The sequence below is a fragment of the Narcine bancroftii genome, chromosome 12 (genome assembly GCF_036971445.1).
Source record: "Narcine bancroftii isolate sNarBan1 chromosome 12, sNarBan1.hap1, whole genome shotgun sequence".
NCBI classification, from domain to species: domain Eukaryota; kingdom Metazoa; phylum Chordata; class Chondrichthyes; order Torpediniformes; family Narcinidae; genus Narcine; species Narcine bancroftii.
This window is the reverse complement of record NC_091480.1, coordinates 78,811,171-78,831,598: the sequence shown is the minus strand read 5'-3', so window position 1 is coordinate 78,831,598 and position 20,428 is coordinate 78,811,171. Positions and strand designations below refer to the sequence as shown.

The 20,428-nt window shown below is 39.4% G+C and overlaps 1 protein-coding gene across 1 annotated transcript; it reads left to right on the top strand.

The window, feature by feature from the left end:
- Positions 1 to 603: 603 nt before the first annotated feature.
- Positions 604 to 19,256, top strand: mrpl45 (mitochondrial ribosomal protein L45). Its single transcript, XM_069907024.1, has 8 exons — positions 604 to 710; positions 3,500 to 3,701; positions 7,215 to 7,332; positions 10,421 to 10,519; positions 11,909 to 11,957; positions 13,896 to 14,045; positions 15,993 to 16,166; positions 18,362 to 19,256. Exons 1-8 carry the CDS (start codon positions 636 to 638, stop codon positions 18,446 to 18,448), a joined length of 954 nt encoding a protein of 317 aa, XP_069763125.1. The 5' UTR covers positions 604 to 635; the 3' UTR covers positions 18,449 to 19,256.
- Positions 19,257 to 20,428: the final 1,172 nt, after the last annotated feature.

The window sequence follows — 20,428 nt, the reverse complement described above, 5'->3', positions numbered from 1 at the left end:
AAAGTTTCAAATCGTCCCTCATTGACTCGTTATGTGCACGGTTTCATAACTCCAAAGGAAATGGGCCAATGACAATTTTTCTCAAGCAAAATATTTCAGTAACAATTGGGTCGAGAACAGTGGTTCTCAACCTTCTCTTCCCACTCACCTACCTCCTGAAGCAACCCCTTACTAATCACAGAGCACTGATGGCATAGGGAAGACTTAAAGTGGGATGTGAGTGGAAAGAAAAAGGTTGAGAACCACTGGTCTGACATCTTAATATTTCTTTTGCACTTAAATGCGTATGTGCTGCAGCCACATGTGTTGACTCAATTCCTCAACATTATTTTCATTTGTTCTTTTAGATTTTGGACGGAATGATAATAGAACTTTTCAGTGAAGTGGGTAAGTTAAAAGGGAGCACAGACAAGAACCAGGACCTGGTGAGTGGAAAGAAAGCAGGATAAACATTACCTGATCTACTGAGATTGCTGATTTTTTTAAAAAAGTATGCCTGATATTTAAATAAAAACCTGAATTTCGGGATGTAAAAAACAGAGTCCCGATTATCAGTCTGGACCAGAGAGAGCGCATTGCGTCGCACCGGCAGCGGCAGGTCCTCCAGGTTCCCGTCAGGCTGAGGGGCTGGGAAGATGGCGGCGTCCTTGGGTCGACTCCTGGTAGCGGTTGAGAAGCCGCTGGGACGAGGAGTGAGCGCCAACAGGCAGGTGCGGGAGCTGTTCGTATCATTGAGGGTTGGCGGAAACGCTTGGGGGGGCTGGGCGGCGAAAGGACAGCCCGGGACCTTGGGAAAGGGCGCTGACAGCCCAGCGAAGGCCTCCTCCGTCTCCATCGAGCCCATGAACGGCTGTTTGTTGAGAAAGAGAGGCCGGAAGAACCCAGTGAGGTCAGGCAGAGAAATAGTTTCGGGTCGAGACTAAAGAGTGAAGAGGAGGTGCCAAGTCGACGAGGGGTCCATGGAGGAACATAGAGAGTAAAAGTGGGAGACACACAAGAGACTGCAGATGCAGGAATTTGTGGCAAAATGCCATCTCCTCCAGGAAGTTAGCGGTTGAGCAGCTCCAGTGCAAACCCGCTGAGCTCCTCCAGGAGTTTGAGTTTTTTTTGGCTCCAGATTCCAGCATCTGCAGCTTGTGTCTAAACTAAAGTAAGAAAGTGGTTAGGTGAAGAGATTGGAACAGTGGAACCAGATGAATGTGTTACCTAAAATTGGAAAATCTATCCTCTCCTCTCAATTTTATCTCTCTTCCCGTTTCTCCACCATCTGTCCGATGCCCAATTATTTCTTTGCCACTCCTCAAATGGATTGACTTGACATCAAATCCTCCTGCTTTATTCTTGATAAAGGCTCTTGACTTAAAACATTGACTATTTCTCTCCTTGGATGCTGCCTAACCTGCTGAGTTACTTCACTGTTTCAAGATTCCATCATCTGCAATTTTTAATGTTTTTTTTTGTGACAGAACATTATATATATATAATATTTAATATATTATATTTAATATATATATATATATGTTTTTAGGAGATAAAGTGTGGCAGGGTTTTTTTTAAGTGTAGGTCACATACAAAACCGATCTCATTTAAAATATGGAGCTCTGCTCAAGCCAGACAGGCCTAGCTCTGAATGCCTTTGCAAAAGCTTTGGGGAGTGCCCAAGGAACTTGTTTTGAAAAGCAGCAAATGAAAGAACTAGGAGGATTAGGTTTGGAGCTGCAATCTGTCTGAGGGCAGGTTGCTGTTCTAAGAGTATCCTGTGGTTTTGCAAGCAGAGAGAGAAAAATGGGCTTTTCTCAGTGAGGGAGAGAATTCAGTTCAGCAGCAGCAGCTGGAATTGGAACAGGACAAGCTGACAAGTTTGTGGAAAATCCCCATTTTGAAGATGGGTTGTGAGTGCTTAGTTCAGCCTGGTCAAAGCCCTTTGGTTCATACAAGAGGAGAGGACTGGCTGTTTAATGTTTCACTTGAAATAAGGGAAATAAAAAAGAACTCTGTGGTGACCTGAAAGAAAGAGATTATCATCTGGAAAACCCTGATGGGGCAAGTTTCTTCAGCCAAGACACTGATGTGGCTGATCAGAAGGAATAAGTTTATGTCCAGCGAACAACAAATCTCTTGAAAACCGACAAGAACCTTGCTGAGCGGTAACCATTTATCTTTCAAGCACCAGAGCCTGGTGAAATTCATAACTGTTAAATTCTGTGCACGTATAAGAATTGCCAGTGAACTTGGAGGAATGAGAAGTGAGATTGGACTGTGAATTAAATAATTTTTCTAAACTTACTCACACATTACATACACACGCTTAGAATTAGAAGGGGGTTAAGTTAGGTTAAGTAAGTTAATAGTGATGTTAAAGTGTGATCCTGTTTTCATGTTTAAAGATAATTAAAAGCAACTTTTGTTTAAATAACCATTTGTCTTGGTGAATACCTGTTGCTGCTGGGTTTTGGTCCTCTGGGCTCGTAACATTCAAAACTAGTATTTAGAGTTCAGAGGAGATGTTGAACTTGGGCCATCACAATGAACCTGTCAGCTGCTCAGTCACTCATAGCTGAAGTGACAACCATTAATCTCCAACAGAGAGTGGTGCCATTCAGTTCAATTGCATGTTCCATCACAGTTCGACCTTTTCCACTTTTCTCTATCCAGTATCCTATCACCTCTTGGCCCCTCCATCCACCAGACTCCCCTTTATATACTTAATATCTCCCATTTCCACTTTAGTCTCAATAAAATCCAAAATGTTGTCTGACCTTTTTCAATCCATGGATGCTGCTTGACCTGTTGAGTCACTTACAGAGAGTGAGGGTCATCACAGGTGATTCCAGATGCTTGCAGTTTCTGCCTTTGATTCTCAGAAGACTGAGGAATGATTCCTTTCCCCAGTCCGTTCCATTCAGTAATAAACATTTTTATTAATGTAAAAGAGTTGCTTCGGTATTTCAAATATTAGTGTAAAAAGAAACAACTTTTTCAGGAAGTGAGAATTTATTGGGGAATTTATTGGGGAATTTATTGGAGCTTGGTCCAAGACATGACTTGCAATTTGTTCTGTGAGAGGGAAAAGGATTAAAGAATTTGGGAGGAGTATTTCCAAATGAAGGAAACATTTTGCCTTTGATATTGAGCAGAAGATAGCTATGTTTTCTTCAATATTATGTTCCAAACAATTAAAGCACACAATGGCTCTGGGTTGAGTTTGGTGGGGGGGGGGGGGGGGGTGGGGGCGGGGGTGCATGAGTTCTGCTTTTTAAAAAAAATAACTACGGACAGATGGAAATGCAAAACATTAGTGCTTGTGAGAAGATTATTTCACAATTGGCTTCAGGTGGAATGTAGATTCATAGCCAAGTGCCCCATTTGACACTATATTACATTGTTCCTAGATTAGTAATTTGTACTCTTAATTTGCAGCTAAAATCAATGCCTCATGCATGCTTTCCACAGGGATTAATTAATTTTAGTTTTAATGCAAAAAAAATTTGTTTGACAGGTTTGCCAGGGGTTGGAAGCACTGCTTAGTCCTGTTAAGCTGTGTGCATCTGCAATTGTCATTACGGTGCGAACAAAGAAGAAACATTTTATTCCACCACGTAAACAGGACCCCTCTGCTGATCAGGAGAAACTTGCACGAGCTGCAGGGCTCGTCATTCAGCAACAGTACATTGAGCGGCCCATCAACATATCATGTACAGGTATGAATATCTGTCACTAGTAAGACAGGCTTGTAGTATATGAGGTTTAGAAGAAAACAAAATTATGTGCTAAGAGTTAATTAATGATTCAGAATTCCACAGAAGGTTAGAACAGAGAACGTTACAATACAGTGCAGGCCCTTCGGCCCATAGTGTTGTTTTTAGTATATGAACCTACTCATCAATTCAAACATTCCCTACCTCACACCCATAATCTTTTATTTTTCTTGCATCCTTGTGCCTGTCTAAGGATCTTTTAAATATCCCTATTGCACCAGCCTTCACCATCACCCCAGCAAATGCATGATTTCTATATGATTTCTTTTCCATGTTTGTATTGTTACTTATTAAAGGCAACTAGGTGACTGTCATTTCATTGCTATTTTCCTCCTTTCTCCTACTCTCATCTCTCAATTATATTTTGACCCATTATTCACTCTTCAGCTAAATTTTTCTGTTACTTTGGATGTTGTTTGGTTATGTGATTTGGATGTGCTCACAGAAATACAGGTTAACATTCCTATACAGGGATGCTTAAGAGCAACATTGGGGCTGGGGTTTGAATCCTGTGCAGTCTGTAAGGAATTTGTACATTCTCCCCGTGTCTGCGTGAATTTTCCCGGGGGCTCTGGTTTCCTTCCACTGTTTGAAACGTATAGGGGGTTTAAAATGAGATCCCAGTTCTCATCTGTAAGTGACAAATCCAAGTCATGCTCCCAATTATTCTTGATCTTAGCTAGCAAAATTATTCTCAAATCCATCAAATTATTATAAATTATATTTAGCCACTGTGAGAAAATTGGAAGACAAAAAATAAATCAAGAATTTTTTTCCTAAAATCGATTGAAAATCAAAGTTTTGGATGGAACAAAATATCTGAAAAAAAAAGACTGTTGGGTAATTTAAATTTTGCCGTCAATTATTCAAAAGAAGCAAAATTATGTCGAATGAAAAGATCTTAAAAAATTTTTGATCACCATTCCCTAAGAAGGTTAAAAAAAAAGATGATTAGCTATAATAGGACTGGCCAGAGGAAAAACTATGGATTCCAAAAAATGTTCTAAACTGCTCATATTCTCAATCTATGCCTCATTATCAGATTGCTTGTTAACTTAGAAAAAGGTAAAAAGGACCTTAGGACTGCCAACATAAATCCTTTTTTGATTCACTGGATTCGCTTAGTTCTTCATATATATGGCAAGGAAAGCAACCTCATTTAAAAAAAAAACGCATCTTGAAAAAACTAAAAGGAGTGGGGGACTGTCACTTCCAAATTTCTAATTCTACTATTGGGCGGTCAATATACGTAATTGCTTCTTTTGTTAAAATTTGATAAATTAGTTTACTGCCCTACTTGGGTGGAAATAGAATTAAATATCTCCAAACAAACTACAATACTAAGAGGATTTTTTTAAAAAAAGAAATAAAGTGCAAACGTGAGAGTCCTTAAATGAGTCCCCGATTGAGTTTGTCGTTGAGGAGTCTGATGGTGGAGGGGTCGCAGCTGTTCCTGAACCTGGTGGTGCGAGCCTTGTGCTACCTAGACCTCTTTCGTGATGGCAGCAGCGAGAACAGAGTGTCTGCTGTGTGGTGTGGATCCTTGATGATTGCTGTTGCTCTCCAACTGCAACATTCCCTGTAGATGTTATCGATGGGGAGGAGGGTTTTGCCTGTGAGGTACTGGACTGTGATGCAGCCAGTCAGCACACATTTGTAGAAATTTGCCAGGGTTTCTGGTGTCATACCAAACCTCTGCAAACTCCTGAGAAACTAGAGGTGCTGACGTGCTTTCTTCACTATGCCATTAGTGTTTTGGGTACAGGATGGATCCTCTGAAGTGGTGACTTCCAAGAACTAAAATTTGCTCACTCTATCCCACTTTCACTAAAAAGGAAAAAAAAATCTGGTCATTGTTTTGGTGGTAATTGCTGTGCACAAATTGGCAGCGTATTTCATGTATTACAGGCATGACTATATTTTAACAAGGGACATTGGGTGTGAGGTTGACAGCAGTGGGGTATAAATAAAGTCTCTATTTCTTTATTTTCATTTGCATTTTTGAAATTTACTGTTGATTCTGCTTCTTTTGTGTCTTCTGGATCATCACAGCTCACAATGCAAAAACAATTCTCCCTCCAGTTATTTGGAAAGGTGACAGGTAGACAGGTGTGAGGTTGCATATTTTGATTAATATTGATTGTTATTTAAAGTTTAATTCCAACATTTCTTATGTTTTTTTAAACTAACAAGTGTTCAGAGAAAATTACTACAATATAATCAAGTTTATTATTGCACAAGTACAAACCAACGAAACAGCGTTCTCCAGTCTTCAATGCAAAAACACACACACACACACACACACACACACACAGGACAAGTATTCATACATACAAATAAATAAACATTGTTTCATATGAGAGTCTTGGATGGTTAGTGTGAGCAGTTCCTTTGGTCGTTCAGCATTCTCACTGCCCGTGGGAAGCAGCTGTTTCTCAGCCTCGTGGTGCTGGCTCTGATATTCCTGTATCTCTTTCCCAACGAGCGTAGCTGAAAGATGCTGTGTGGAGGGTGGAAGGAGTCCTCAATAATTTTGCGCACCCTCTTCAGACAAAAATCCGAGTAGATCACTTCGATTGGGGGTAGGGGGAGGGAGATTCTAGTGGTCCTCTCTGTCACTCTTATGGTCCTGTGGAATGACCTTCGATTCATTTCTCTGCAGCAACCATACCACACTGTGATGCAGCTAGAATATAACATTTTCTTCAGATTTTTCAAGTTTTCTTGCGGCAGCAGTATTCTGGAGGTTAATGTTTAATTCTTAGCGATTGTGGGAATATTGGAAATCCAAAGCTTTCTTCATGGCTGGCATGTCCCTATGCTGGATCCTTTTCTCCATCTAGTGGTCAGTGCCAGAAACACACATCTTGTGGTTGGTTGAGATGAAGATCAAGACTGCACAATGATCCATAGTTAAATGACATGCAGATATTGTAGATGAGTTCAACCACAAAGTAGAAAATCAAGAATTCTGAGCTTCCCCGTTTTATTATCTGTTTTGTAGATACCTTCTCAGTCTAAAAACACTTTATTTTGATGGGCTTCATTGAAGAATAAATGAACAAATGTGTTAAAATACATTCAATGTCCTGCATGTGTACTGTTACAAGGTTCTGGCTGATTAGTTGGTTTCAAAGTCATTGTTATCTTCAGAAAGTTATTAAGCTGGTTTCCGTCTTTTGCTGAAATCACGTAAAATGTCCTATGTTTGATCGTCTTCTGGACTGGCTTTGATTGACTGTGAAGATCAGAAAGGAATAATTCTTGTTGGCAATTTTTCCCCCTTTTGCATTGTTTGTGGTCCCCCCCCCCCCCAGGAATTTTTGTGACTGCAGGTTTTGAGTACAGGGTTGCATATTTGAGGTGTGTTGAGTGGTAGGAAATTATGCTCTATCCTTTTGTCAGGTGGGCTTGTCTTGAGTCCATTAACTCATGTCGTTCCTTCTGTCCTTACAGCTGGGATATTTGATCCATATGTTCCACCGGAGGGTGATGCTCGCATGTCCACTCTATCAAAGGCAGGTCTGAAACAGCGTATGGAGCAGGTCAAGCAAAGTGCAACCTCACAGCTCGCGTAAGTTGCTCTTGGTGTTTCTCACGTTAATGTAACAAATTATTGGATACCTTTGTTTGAGAGTCTCTTCATTGCACAGTGTCCCTCCCATTGAGTCAATCAGGGTCAAGACTTTGATTATGTGATCCTGGTTCAGTTCCCCACTATCACCAGATGCTAGCTTAGTCATATGTGCTGAATGTTGAGGGAACCTGAACTGGTGGGAATTGTGGAGCACACAAAACACACAAGTTGATCTGTCCAAGTTCAAGGAGAAGTTGTTCAGGTGGTGCAGCGGCTCATAGCAGCAGAGGCCCTGGTTCAATCTTGATCTTGGTTATCTTTGTGGATTTGTTCTCCCTGGACCATGTGGAGCTCCCCTCTACACAGTGGTTTTCTCCCACCTTCCAAAGTGCAAAATGGTAGATTAACTGACTACTGTAAATTGCCCCAAGTGTATAGAAGAATTTTGGAGGGAGTTGATGGGAATATGACCAGGGATTAATGTTTTTTAAGACATAAAGCACGGTAACAGGGTTTGGTCCACAAGTCACGTTGCTCAAAAGGATGTAGGATGTGTGTAACTGTGTGATTGGTCAGTGCAGACTCAGTAGGCCAAAGGGACTGTTTCCATCCCATGTGTGTCTGATTCAATGGCATTGAGGGGAAGTTCCCCTGTGGGATACTCCCTTCCCTCCTTTAATAATTATATAGAATCTATGAGTCCTTTCTCAAATGGCTTTAAAGGTTAGTTTAGGTCTTGAGAAAATTACAATGTTCTAGCCAAGAGGTATTCCTGAACCAATGTCATTTAAGTAGATGCATGGCCAAGCTTTATCTTGAGGTAGGCAAAATGGTTATAATCCATTTTGGAAGGCCTTGAGGTTATGCACAAAGCGATATGCATAAGTTTATCTTTGAGCAGTTTTATTGCTTAATCATTGGACCTAGGCCAAGAAGACAGATAAAGTGATCTTTATTCAGCTGAAATTAACCAGAAGTAAATTTAGGAAACTTTACTCCAAGGAGATGTGTCCCAATTTCAGAATTAATTCATTCTAATTTCACAAACTGAAGTTACTTAAAGTCAAATAAAAGGGCTGCACTGACTTTTTTTGTATATAGTTTTATAGAGATACAGCACAGTAACAGGCCCTTCTGCCGACAGCCCTCATTGCCCAATTACACCCAGATGACCAATTAACCTAACGACCCCGCATGTCTTTGGAATGTGGGATGAAACTGGTGCATCCGGAGGAAACCCATGGGGAGAACTTTCGGACAGCAGCGGATTTGAACCTGGGTTGCTGGCGCTTGAGTTGCGCTAACCATGAGGACATGGTTTGGAAATTGTTTTGGGTTGAATACAAGTGATTGTTTTCTCTCGGCAAATAAGTACAAAAGGAAACTGCTTACCATGGAGCCATTATCCAGCTCCGGTCTACTCATCAGATGAAATCAATAGCAGATGTTATTTCCAAGGCATCATTCAGATCCCATTCAGCACATTTGCAAAGCATTTCACAGCAAATGAGGTACCATATATAAAATGACCCTTGAAGCACCCAAAAAGCACCAAAAACGGGTCATTTTATAGGCCAGATACAAAAACACGACATTAAAAAATTCTACTCAAAATACCACACGATTGGTTCCATAACCCACTCAGACCCTATCCTACAACAAATTTTTAAGCTACCTTAGAAAGAAATTTTTATCGTTTTAAAAATCACATCTAAAGTCCATCAAAAATACTATCACCATCATTGCCTGAGGCAAAGAACTCGGCAAAGCACATCTGGAGTGTTTACACCGTCGTCATATAGGTCCCAATCTGAATCTGGCCAATGAATGATTCCTCTTCTCATCGAACATTGTTTCTTTGGTATCTTTCGTAAAACATCTTTATTCTTTCTTCATTCTTTTACCATCTCAGCAGCAGCACAGTTGGTTGATTCCTTGGTCACTTCAGTGACTTTTAACTTAAAACTTGCTTGATATTTATTTCGTTTTGCTGGAGGCTCCATGATGACACCGACCTTCGGGGCATGCCCAACAGCTCAGTCAATGCGACGCCAGCTCAGTCAACACGTTTTTTTTTGGGGGGGTTGTCTTATACCCTCGATATATGACAAAACCATGAAATTCAGGCTGAAATTGGAGACCCATCTTATCTGAAGGTCATCTTATACACTGAAATATACGGTACTTATCATTGTTGAAAAGTAGGAGTTACAACAATCAACTTGTTTGCTGCAAATTCCCACAAACTCATGTCATAATGAATGGATAAACTGTTAGTGATTTTTGAGAGAGGGAAAATGATTGGTTTGGGAGTTTAATCTTTTCCATCTGGCTGAATGATCAGATAAGCCTTGTTTACCATTCCTACCTAAAGGTGGCTCCTCTGTCAGTGGAGTAGTCCCACAGTGCTCCACCATATCTTCTTGGGTTCATGACTTTGGAAGTAGATTGAAATCACAATCTACTCCATCTGAAGTGAAATCCCCATTGATGATGCCACAATTAGTGCAAAAGTACCAAAACAAAATCAGACTTTAGTGTTATGTTATCTCAAGCTGGATAGATGTCTGTCAGGTTCAATCTCTGGTATGCTGAGGGTGATGAACTTGCCCTGGATGACAGGCGAGGAAACTCTCATTTCCCAAACGAGAGAGGGATGACAGGCGAAATTCCTATTTGCTATGTGCCGCCAACATGGAAGTTGGATAAATAAACTAGGCTGTGGTGTCCATGGGTAAGTATGCTGTTGATGTTTATTGTTTACAGTCTTGTATGGAAGATAGCTTCAGGGAGGTTGCACTGGAGGGACAATGACATGAAACCAGAAAAACATCACAGCTATAGTAGATAGAATTGAGTCGAATTGAGTATCTCAAGTCAAGTTCATTGTCATCTGATTGCACAAGTGCAACCTGAAGAAACAGCATTCTCTAGACAGGTCCTCTGCAAAACACGCAGGCATACAGCCAAACATAACACACATACAGATAAACAATACGTAGTATCTCCCTAATTTCATCTTCCTTCTTGGCCAAGATGAAGCTCAATCCTCATGAATGCTTACTCATGGTCCTTCTTTTAACAGACTCCGGAAGGTGAAAGAATATGATAGTGAATTCAGCATAAAGGACTTTGCCTCTAAGGCCCAAGAAATCTACATAAATGCACATCTGTGTCTTGTTAAGTAAGTGGCTTTTCAAATGAAAATGTAAAATCAGGGTCCTGCATTTTCTTGCTACATTTAGGGCAAGAGATTCGACGTGTCCATCATTTGGACCTACTGTAGCCCTGGACCCTTGGATCAATGTGCTTCTCCAGTTCTGGCATTTTGTGCTTCCCTTGCTTTTCATCACAGCCCCCTTTGGAGACTACTATGCCAGGAGTGGAAATTAAATTCCACACTCGTGTTCCCATTGCATGTTCTGGACTGGGTCAATAAGGCATTATGAGGGCCTGTTTTTCAGATGAGATGTTCAATACTAGCTTTGTATCCTCTTCTGTCTGGATTTAATGGACACCATGGAACAGTTCTGAAGAGAAGCAGAGAATTTTTTTCCAAGGATCCTGTCTTCCTTTTATATCTCAATGATTAAAAACAGTCTGGCCTCTGGTGTAATGTCTGAAAATGGACATAGACAGATTGCACAACTGAACAAGATACTCCAGCCCTCTCCTCGGATGATAGTAGTTTACACAAAATTGCTGGAGAAACTCAGCAAGCCACATGGCTTATTCTTTGATGAGGGGCTTAGGCCCAGAATGTTGGTTATATATCTTTATCCTTGCTACATAAAGAACACGACATGACTTGTTGAGTTTCTCCAGCAATTTGGTGTAATCTACAATCACGGCGTCTGAAGTCTTCCTTGTTTAACTGCGATGATAAAATTTTTGCCTTGCTGTAGAATTGAATTTATTGGTCAGTAATTAGGAATCCATTCCTAATGGCACATTTATCCTTAAATTGTTCGAGAAACCATGATGTTTAACAGACCGATGTCTTTAGCTGTATGTTTGTACTTGTGGGTTAGTTTTCAAAAAATGCTTCAATTATGGTTCATGAAGGTTGCATTCTCCTTCATCTCTTGTTTACCTTCTGTATAGAGGAAATGGAATATTTAAGCGATGAGAAACCTTTTTTAGCTGGAGACACAAGAAAAGCTAAGTTTGCTTTTCTTAAAATGGAGAGGGTTAAAGGGAGATTTAATAAACAGAGCTTTCAAAAGTGAAAAGTAAATTTCTATGAGCAAAGATATGATACAAATTTAAAAAGATTCACATGTGGGGGTGGGGGGATTTTTTGTCGAGCAGTGCATAATTTAAATAATCTGAAAAGGGTATTGAAATGAGCTTAAATATTTATAAAGGAGGGATTTGCTGAGATACGGGAACTGTCCATGGATTTGGGGGTAAGTGGATAGTTTTGGAAGGGGTTAATGATGGCATTGAATGGGGACATTCTGTGGTTTCAGTTTGTATTATTTCATTCTGTTGCACGTTGTAACTACAGTTGAAAAACAGTGGGATATTTTTCACAGACTAAATTCATTAACATGTAGTTGTTTGTTAACAGTTTTGACAAAGTAAAGCTTCACAAATTGGTGACAGAGCGATGTTATCCGGTAAGTCTATCTTTATCTCAGTAGATTAAATAAAAACAATATTGTAATTGGCTTTTTAATCTCCTTTGCATGGAGGGAGATATTATACAAAGTATAATAAGCCTTCATTGACTAGGTAACATTCTCACCACTGACTTCTGAAAGCTTTGAATTCCAAAACACCAGATACAGTTAGCGCCATGCCGCTACAGCGCCATGCCGCTACAGCGACCAAGACTGGGGTTTGAATTCCACGCTGTCTGTAAGGAGTCTGCATGGGTTTTCTTGCATCATTCAAAACGTACCAGTGGTGTAGGTCATTTTGGTGTGTTTGGGTAGAATGGGCCTGTTACTGTGCTATATGTCTAAATTTAAATATTTAAAATACCTGACGGCAAAATATCTGGACTCTTTTTCTGGTACAGAGGGAGTGTTACACTGAAAGGTGCTGTTTTTAGAAGTGCGAGGTTAAACCAAGGCTTATATACTCTCCCGGGGGATGTAAAACATCCTAAGGAACCAATTTCAAAACACAGCAGAGAGTTAATCAGGCCAAAATGTATACTTCAACTATCAAAGCTGACAATTGCCCTGTTAGGTGAATTGGTAACGATTGAAGTAGATATTGTATCCTTGGGAAGATATTCATTTTAATGCAATTTACCCTTCCTATCAGTGTTAGTGGTAAGTCTTTCCAATGTTCTAAGTCATCTTGTAATTTCTTCATTAATGGGTGATAATTTAATTTGTATAAATGGCCTAGATTATTATCTAGTTGAATACCTAGGTATCAGATTGCTTGTGTTTGCCATTTAAATGGTGAATCTTTTTTAAACTTTGTGAAATCCGCATTATTCATTGGCATCGCTTCACTTTTATTTGTGTTGATCTTGTACCCCGATACTTCTCCATATTCCTTCAATTTCTTATGTAATTCTTTTATTGATAATTCTGGTTCTGTTAAGTATACTATAACATCATCTGCAAATAGGTCCCAAAAATTAAATAAATGGGACCTAACACTATCAGATAGATGTTTTCGCTGTAAGAAGGAAATGGGAACAACAGTACATGCAATTTGGGCATGTGAGAAAGTGGAAAAGTTTTGGGAAGATCTAAATCAGGTGTTAAATAAAATCACAAAAAGCAACATACCAAAAAATCCAAGATCTTTCTTCTAAGTAATATAAGAAGTAAAGAACTTGGCCTCGATTTGGATGAAGCACAAAAAAGATTTATTATGATAGCCTTAGCTGTAGCAAAAAAAATGTATAATGTCAACCTGGAAATCAGAAGATTGCCTGAGAATACAGCAATGGTACATAGAAATGAATAAATGTATTCCATTGGAAAAAATAACATATAATTTAAGAAATAACATCACAGTATTCGAACAAATTTGGGAACCGTACATGGAACACAACAGAGAGGGCCTACCGCGGACCTCCACCCCCTAAAATGCCAGAAGGAGAAGAAGACGAAATGAACTGACCCAGTGTGTAAAAGTAGATGACACAATTTTCTTGTTTATTTTCATTGTGTGATGACATTGTTTAATGTATCATATATGTTGAATGTTTAATGGATGGGGAAGGGGGTGGGAAGGAGGGAGGGGAGAAAATGACACTGTGTATATTCAAGAGGGAAATGTTTGTGTCAATATGGTTCATAGTGTGAAAAATAAAAAAATAAATTAAAAAAGAAGCTGACAATTGCCAGGTTACTAAGTCACTGTCATACTTTTATTTCTGGAAGATTGCTGCGAGGAAATTGGTTGTTTTTCTTGCATTCGACAATGACTGCTTATCAGAAGTATTTCATTGGGAAATTTGCTTTGGATTGTCCTGAGGTGGTGAAAGATGCCATAAAAATACAAAGCATCTTTTAAAAACCTGCAAGATTGATCCTCCCTCGTATTTTGGAAAGCTGATTAATTGGAATCACTGGTCTTTCCAAAAGGATATGGTGCGTGGCAACAGATTCAAGACAATTCGCTGGAAGTTCCTACGGTCATTAGAAGCACCGAAGGTGGTACATGTCCGATGTCCTGACATGGTCAGCAAGGGAAATGTATATGGCCAGGTCACTGTCCGATTCCACACCCAACAGGTATTTTTCCGGTCCTTTTGACTGTACATTCTGGAGTGAATGTATATAGTGGAATGGAAGAGAGAAGGAGATTTGATTAAAGGATTCAAAATCATGGAGTGTCCAAAGATAAACAGGGTTAGTAGGTCACATGGGTGTATTTGGGCAGCATGGGCCTGTTACTGGGCTGTACCTCTATAAATTAAATTGTATTCCATGAGGTCACACGATCCTCATTCTAAGTATTCTTGAGGTTTTTCCTAAACTCCCCCATTGGATTTGGTTGTTGACAATGTTGCTAACCCAACGTTTTGAACTCATTATCTGTTGTTCAAAGCCTCCACCTATTTTTTACAATAAGAGGAATTTGCGTATTATTAGAAGTCTTGTGAAGATTGAAGATGACAGACCTTTTTTTGCAACTAATTTATTGAATTCACAAACTGGAATTTTTACTGTGACAAAACAAAATTTCCTCATAGTTCCTCTTCACTTAGTTTCCAAATGATTTTTAAATGATGCAAGATGAGATCATGAGACAAAATATCTGGGTCACTGGCATACATTTCCTTTGAAGGAGCCTAAAGAGCCTTTTGTTTTGCATCAACATTAAATGCATCTAATTAACCTGAATATATAATTTGTTTTAAGGGTGTTGAATGGGGAAAAGGGACCAGGGAGTTTGGTGTGTTAATGGCTGTAGGCATATCTGCAATTATTGGAGTAAAGAAAGTCAGAGAGGTTGAGTAGCTCCCAATGGGAGGGTTACAACAAATAAACCTTTAGTTCGTGAAGTGCTCATGAGGGCTTTGTCAATCTGTTATGTTTTATAAAAGTGTCACAAATGAATAACAAAGTTATCACAGGAACAAAAAATGTATTGTTTGGGCTCGGTACTGTGTGAGGAACTCGGCTGGTCTTTTCAGCATCTATAGGAGACAAAGATATATTGCCAAAGTTTCAGGCCTGAGCCCTTCTTCAAGGAAAAATCAGAAAAAGACAGAAGCAGGATGTATCAGAAAGTCTCAGAATTCAAATAATGGGGGAGGAATCCAGACCAACAAAAGGTGTTAATTGGATGTGATAAGGGACTAGGTAGAATTTATTATGTCCATGCGAAAGGAGACGGAATGGAGAGATGGGGGGTGGTTTTAACTAAACCCAGAGAAGTCTATATTAATGCCATCTGGTTAGAGGGTGCCCAGTCAGAAGCTAAGGTGTTGTTCCTCCAATTTATGGGTGGTCTCAGTCTGGCAGTACACGAGACCATGTCAGCAAAGGAATGGGATGGAGAATTGAAATGGGCGGCCACTGGGAGATCCATGCTATTGCAGTGGACTTAAAAGTAGTCTTTTGGGTAATCCACTTGATTTGTGTATTAGGGAAGAAGTATTGTTTCCATTGTACCACTGCTAAAAGCATTTCCTAAATGTGTTTAAATTTCAGATTATGGGGATTCATGGCTTATCTGTGGTGGGGTGGGGGGGGGGGGGAGGGGGGGGAAGTGATTTTGAATGAACCTGTATCATATTATCACTGCTCACAATCTGTATATTGTCAGAAAAATAAATCTCACAATAGGGAGTAACTGGTATATTTAGAAAATGTTGGAAACACTCTCTGGGTCACATGGCATCAGAAGAGAGGAACAGAATTAATGTTTCAAGTTGATGACCTTTTAATACACATCATCCTGAAATGTTCATTCTGTTTCTTTCTTCACAGATGTTGCCTGACCTAATGATATTTCCTACTTAAAATGATGTGAATCCTTAAAAGGCAACAAACCGGCTGTAACATTCATGATAGGGTTACGGCATTTTCAAAATAATTTTACTCAATTTTTTTTTCCTCTTATTCCTGATTTGATGGGGATCTGTTTTCACCCATTATTGACCACTGTGAACAACTTTGATATTGCTAGAATGTAAAAGCAGAAAATCATGAACTACTGTCTCTAACTTCCAGACGTTAGCCATTTACGACAGATTTGGACGGCTGATGTTTGGCAGCGAAGATCTATCAAAAGATGTCCTGGAGTATGTGGTGCTTGAGAGGCACTTAGTCAATCCCTATGGGTTATGGCGAATGCATGGGAAGATTGTACCTGCTTGGGCCCCACCCAAAGACCCGATCATTAAGGTAATTTGTTAGTTATGAAACCTAGTTTTCAGTTAGGCTAATTTATCTCCCTTTGGTCTTTCACCTCTATTTCTGCGATACAGAAATATTGGTTGAATGTGGCTATATAAAGGAAACCGAATTGTAGTTGACAAATGCCCATGGTCTTCCATCCTCACCTTACAAATTGAGCTCTTAAAGCAGTACAACATTGCTGGCTACACTGAAAGTTTCTGTTATGTACAGCCTATTTGTAATATGAGGGATGCGCTCGATTTTGAAAACTGAACTATGAATAACCTAATTTTTGTATGTGTCCTGTTTGCTCTCTAGTTGTTGGGAGGGAATTACATTTTTAAAATTTGTATAAAAGCTTTTAATTTATTGAGCTGCAGAACAATTGAGATGGCTTAATCCACCAAATTAAAGCAATGATGGGCAATCGTGAAGGATTGGTACATATTCCAAATCAGCAACATCTATGATTACATAGTGACCATTTTTGGCAATAACAGCAGGAGGTAACGGATCAAATTTATACCCTCCAATCTTTCCAAAAGCTGATTTCTCTACATTAGAAAACAAAGCAATTTTTTTGGTCATATAGCGATTTAGCCAAAATATGAGAACACTGTGTGGGAAAACTTTCAGAGGTGCTTTTTAAATTTTACAGCGCCAGCGTTAAGGACCAGGGTTGGAATCCCGTGCAGTCTGTAAGGAGTTTGTACGTTCCCCCTGTGTCTGCGTGGATATTCCCTGGGGGCTCTAGTTGCCTCCCACCATTTGAAATGTACTGAGGGTGTAGGTTAATTGGGTATAAATTGGATGTCATGGACTTGTGAGCCGAAATAGCCTGTTACTGTGCTTTGTGTGTGTTTTTTTAAAAAAAAAACTTTTACTGTTGATAAAGTACTTCAGAAATGTGTTCATTATTGTAATATGGAAATGCTGCAGCTAACGTTTGTGTGGCAACCTGCTACTAACTGCATTTTGATAACTACCAGATATATCTGTGTGTTGATGAAAGGGTTATTATCAATATTGGGAATGATTCCTGTACTCTTTGAATAATGGCTGGATTTTTTTTTACAATAATCTGAGGCACCAGATTGAATCATAGTTTATTCCTCCTTATAATTGTGCTAGTGTTGTGTTAGGTTTTACATAGCACAGCACATGAACAGGCCCTATCTACTTGTATTACCACTCAGGGAGCTTTGGGCTTGCACACCAACATCTCCGTACATCGATCTCCTGATCTTCTGCTTCTTCTAAGTTACCTCCTAAAGTGAATTAAATTCTATCTTTTATTTCTCTGCCCATATTTCTAATTGGCTTATATTGTGCTGAATCGCTGTTCACAACATCATCAATGTTTGTGTTGTCTGGGGGGAAATAAAATTGGTCACGAACAACAGAGGTCCCAGTGCTAATCCTTGTGGAACACCTGCAGTGAGAGAAATTTCCCTCCATCACTGCCCTTTTTTTAATAGCCAAGCCAAGGTTGAATTCAGTCTACTAAATCTCCGTGGGTGCCAAGTGCCTTAATCTTCTGGATCAGCCAACGATGATGGACCTCATTGAATACTTTAATAAAGTCCACGTAGACAACATCCACTGTCCTACTCTCATTCACCCATCTTCAGAACTTATTCAGTGTAAAATGTGACCTCCTTGCACAAAATCAGATGGAATATTCTGAAAAGTTTATGCTTTTCCAGGTGCAGCAATCTCCACTGATTTTGTTTTTTTTCTCCCCACTGCCCTTCTTAAAGAGAATAACACATTGGCTATTCTCCAGTCTTCTGGGACCTTACCTGTGCTTAAAAAAAGGATAGGAAGTTGCCAGCAATTTTGTCTGGGATAAATTTGATCAAGCCTGGGAACTTGTCCATCTTCATGTTCTTCAAGACCTGTTCCAATTTGATATTAAACCCTCGCATATTGGCACGCCCCTCTCTGAGCTTGTGCTACAGTCTGTGGATTGGAGCTTGGAATTAAAAATGGCTTGGCTGCAAGAATGCTGATGTCACTTTGGAGGGATTTGTTTTAAAAACTGAGTCCTGTGCCTTTAAAATATGCCATTGAATGTTGGTCAGTAGGGTGGATGATGGAATTACTTTTGTATTCTGTGATTCTCTTGTTCTGTACAGCAGGAAAAATTGCAAGATGCATAATTTTATTAATGGGAATGTCAATTTTTTTTTAAACACCAGACTATAATGATTCCTGGACCCAAGCTGAAGCCGTGGGAAGAGTTTGAGGTGAAGAATATTGAGACTCCCAAAGCTGAACCTGTATAATGGAATAAATGAGGACCTCTCCAGGGAGACAGACAAAGATGAAAATGGTTATGCATTGTTGTTTGTGCTGGGACATTGCACAGAGGACACAAGTAGAATTTGTGCACAGTCTGCCATTCTGCATCCTTCTCACTCTGTGCATTACTTTGCCAGTGCCAGACCCTTCACTATGTTAATTAGCTTAGAGCAAGTTCAGATTTTAACCCACCTGTATGCACACTTCATTTCCTTCACACATTGGTTTTCCAACAGAATAATTTTAACCAAAAATGATGTATTATTTAAACCAGGTCCAATATTGGAGCAAGTTTATTTTGCTTGTTAATTCTATTTGTGTCATCTTTGACTAGTCAACAGCAACTGTTTTCTCACAGTAACTGCAAGGTGGATTTAGCTCAAGGTGTACAGGCTAATATTGTTGTAGAGCTTGCAGTCATAGCTGGTCTTTACCAAGAGCTGAGAATTGCTTGTAATAATCACTGATGGATCCAGCTTCTTCACTGTCTGTTGAGGTGGTGGTAGTGATTTTAGTTTGGCTTTCATTGCTTTCTGTACAGATGAGCAGCTAGTTTGTAGTCGGATGGAACAAGAACTGCGAAGGTTGTGAAGCCTGATGCCTTGAGTGGTTGGCAGGAGTCAGCTGTCAACTGAGGTGAGATGCCAGCCTTGTTACCTTGTTTGTGAAAATCAGAATGAAGGTCACAACTTTGTAAATGCTGGTAATTACATTCTTTGAATCTGTAATGCAGTAATTCAGAGTCCAACATTTGCTATTTCCATTTGATAGCTAATAAAATTGAAATCTGAATATTAGGTGTGCATGTGAATTAAAGTACTATGTTTTGTACATCAAGCAGGAGGATTGGGGTTAGTTTTCAACTTGGCTGTATTGCCTATTGTTACATTAGAGAACAGCAGCAATAGAAATTGACTAAGACAATGGCATCTTATAACAATAACTTTTATTAATAACTATTAATAATATATCTTATTTAACTCTAAACTTAACCCCATCATGGGCAAATGTCTGAACTACCCAAACCATTACAGCTTAGGCACAATTCTGAAAACTTGATTCAAAGTTCAGTCTGAGAAATTTTGTGTTGAAACTTAGAATTTTAAAACTGTTGTTCAGAAATAATCATGCAATTGATACACTGAGTCATCAGACTTCTCAAAACTCACAAATTCTTGATGAGTTGTTTCAGAGAAATGTTTCTTCATATGGATGATGTTTCAACCACTTTCCCCTTTTTTGCATAGGGGTTATGAAGGTTGTGACCTCCACGACGCTTTCACAGACCCAGATGTCGTAATCATCAAAATGGTCATGATCCAGAGTCAAGAATGATCTTGCTTTCTTTACCCAGATAGGTGTCAGTCAGAAATGACCATTACAATGGTCACAGTATTGCTGTTCTCTTGTCAAAGAGAAGCAGCAGGAGTGACCATCTTCTCCCGATGTCACTTTAATTCTGTCTCCAGATTATTCTGGTTAGTGATACTAAAGGCTGTTTTTCAAATGTCTCAAATCACATGACTTGCTTGAACAATACTGTTTGTTTCATTTTTTTTCCAAAAGCACGAGTCATTACGGCAAAGAGCCTCCTGTCTTTGTTTAAACAGATGTCCTTCTTGGCAAACATTCATTGTTTCAGGCTTTCAATAGAGAGCAATAACACAGGCTTTATGACTGAACGTAGCTTTGCATCTGGGTTTCAAAATGTGTGGTTCTTTCCCTGTCCAACCCACAAAGTACACACTAAAATATAGAATATAAAAATACAGATAAATAATAACATAAGCCTGTAACACTATTATGCTTCTTTTCAATCAATTGATGCAATGCACTTCGCCATGGAGAGAAAGGGCAGACTAGCCATTGGATGGTTAGAATCTGAATCAACACTTCTAGGAAAATTCCTTCCTATTGCCCTAACAAGTGAAAAAAGTACCATGCACATTCACAACACCTCATAT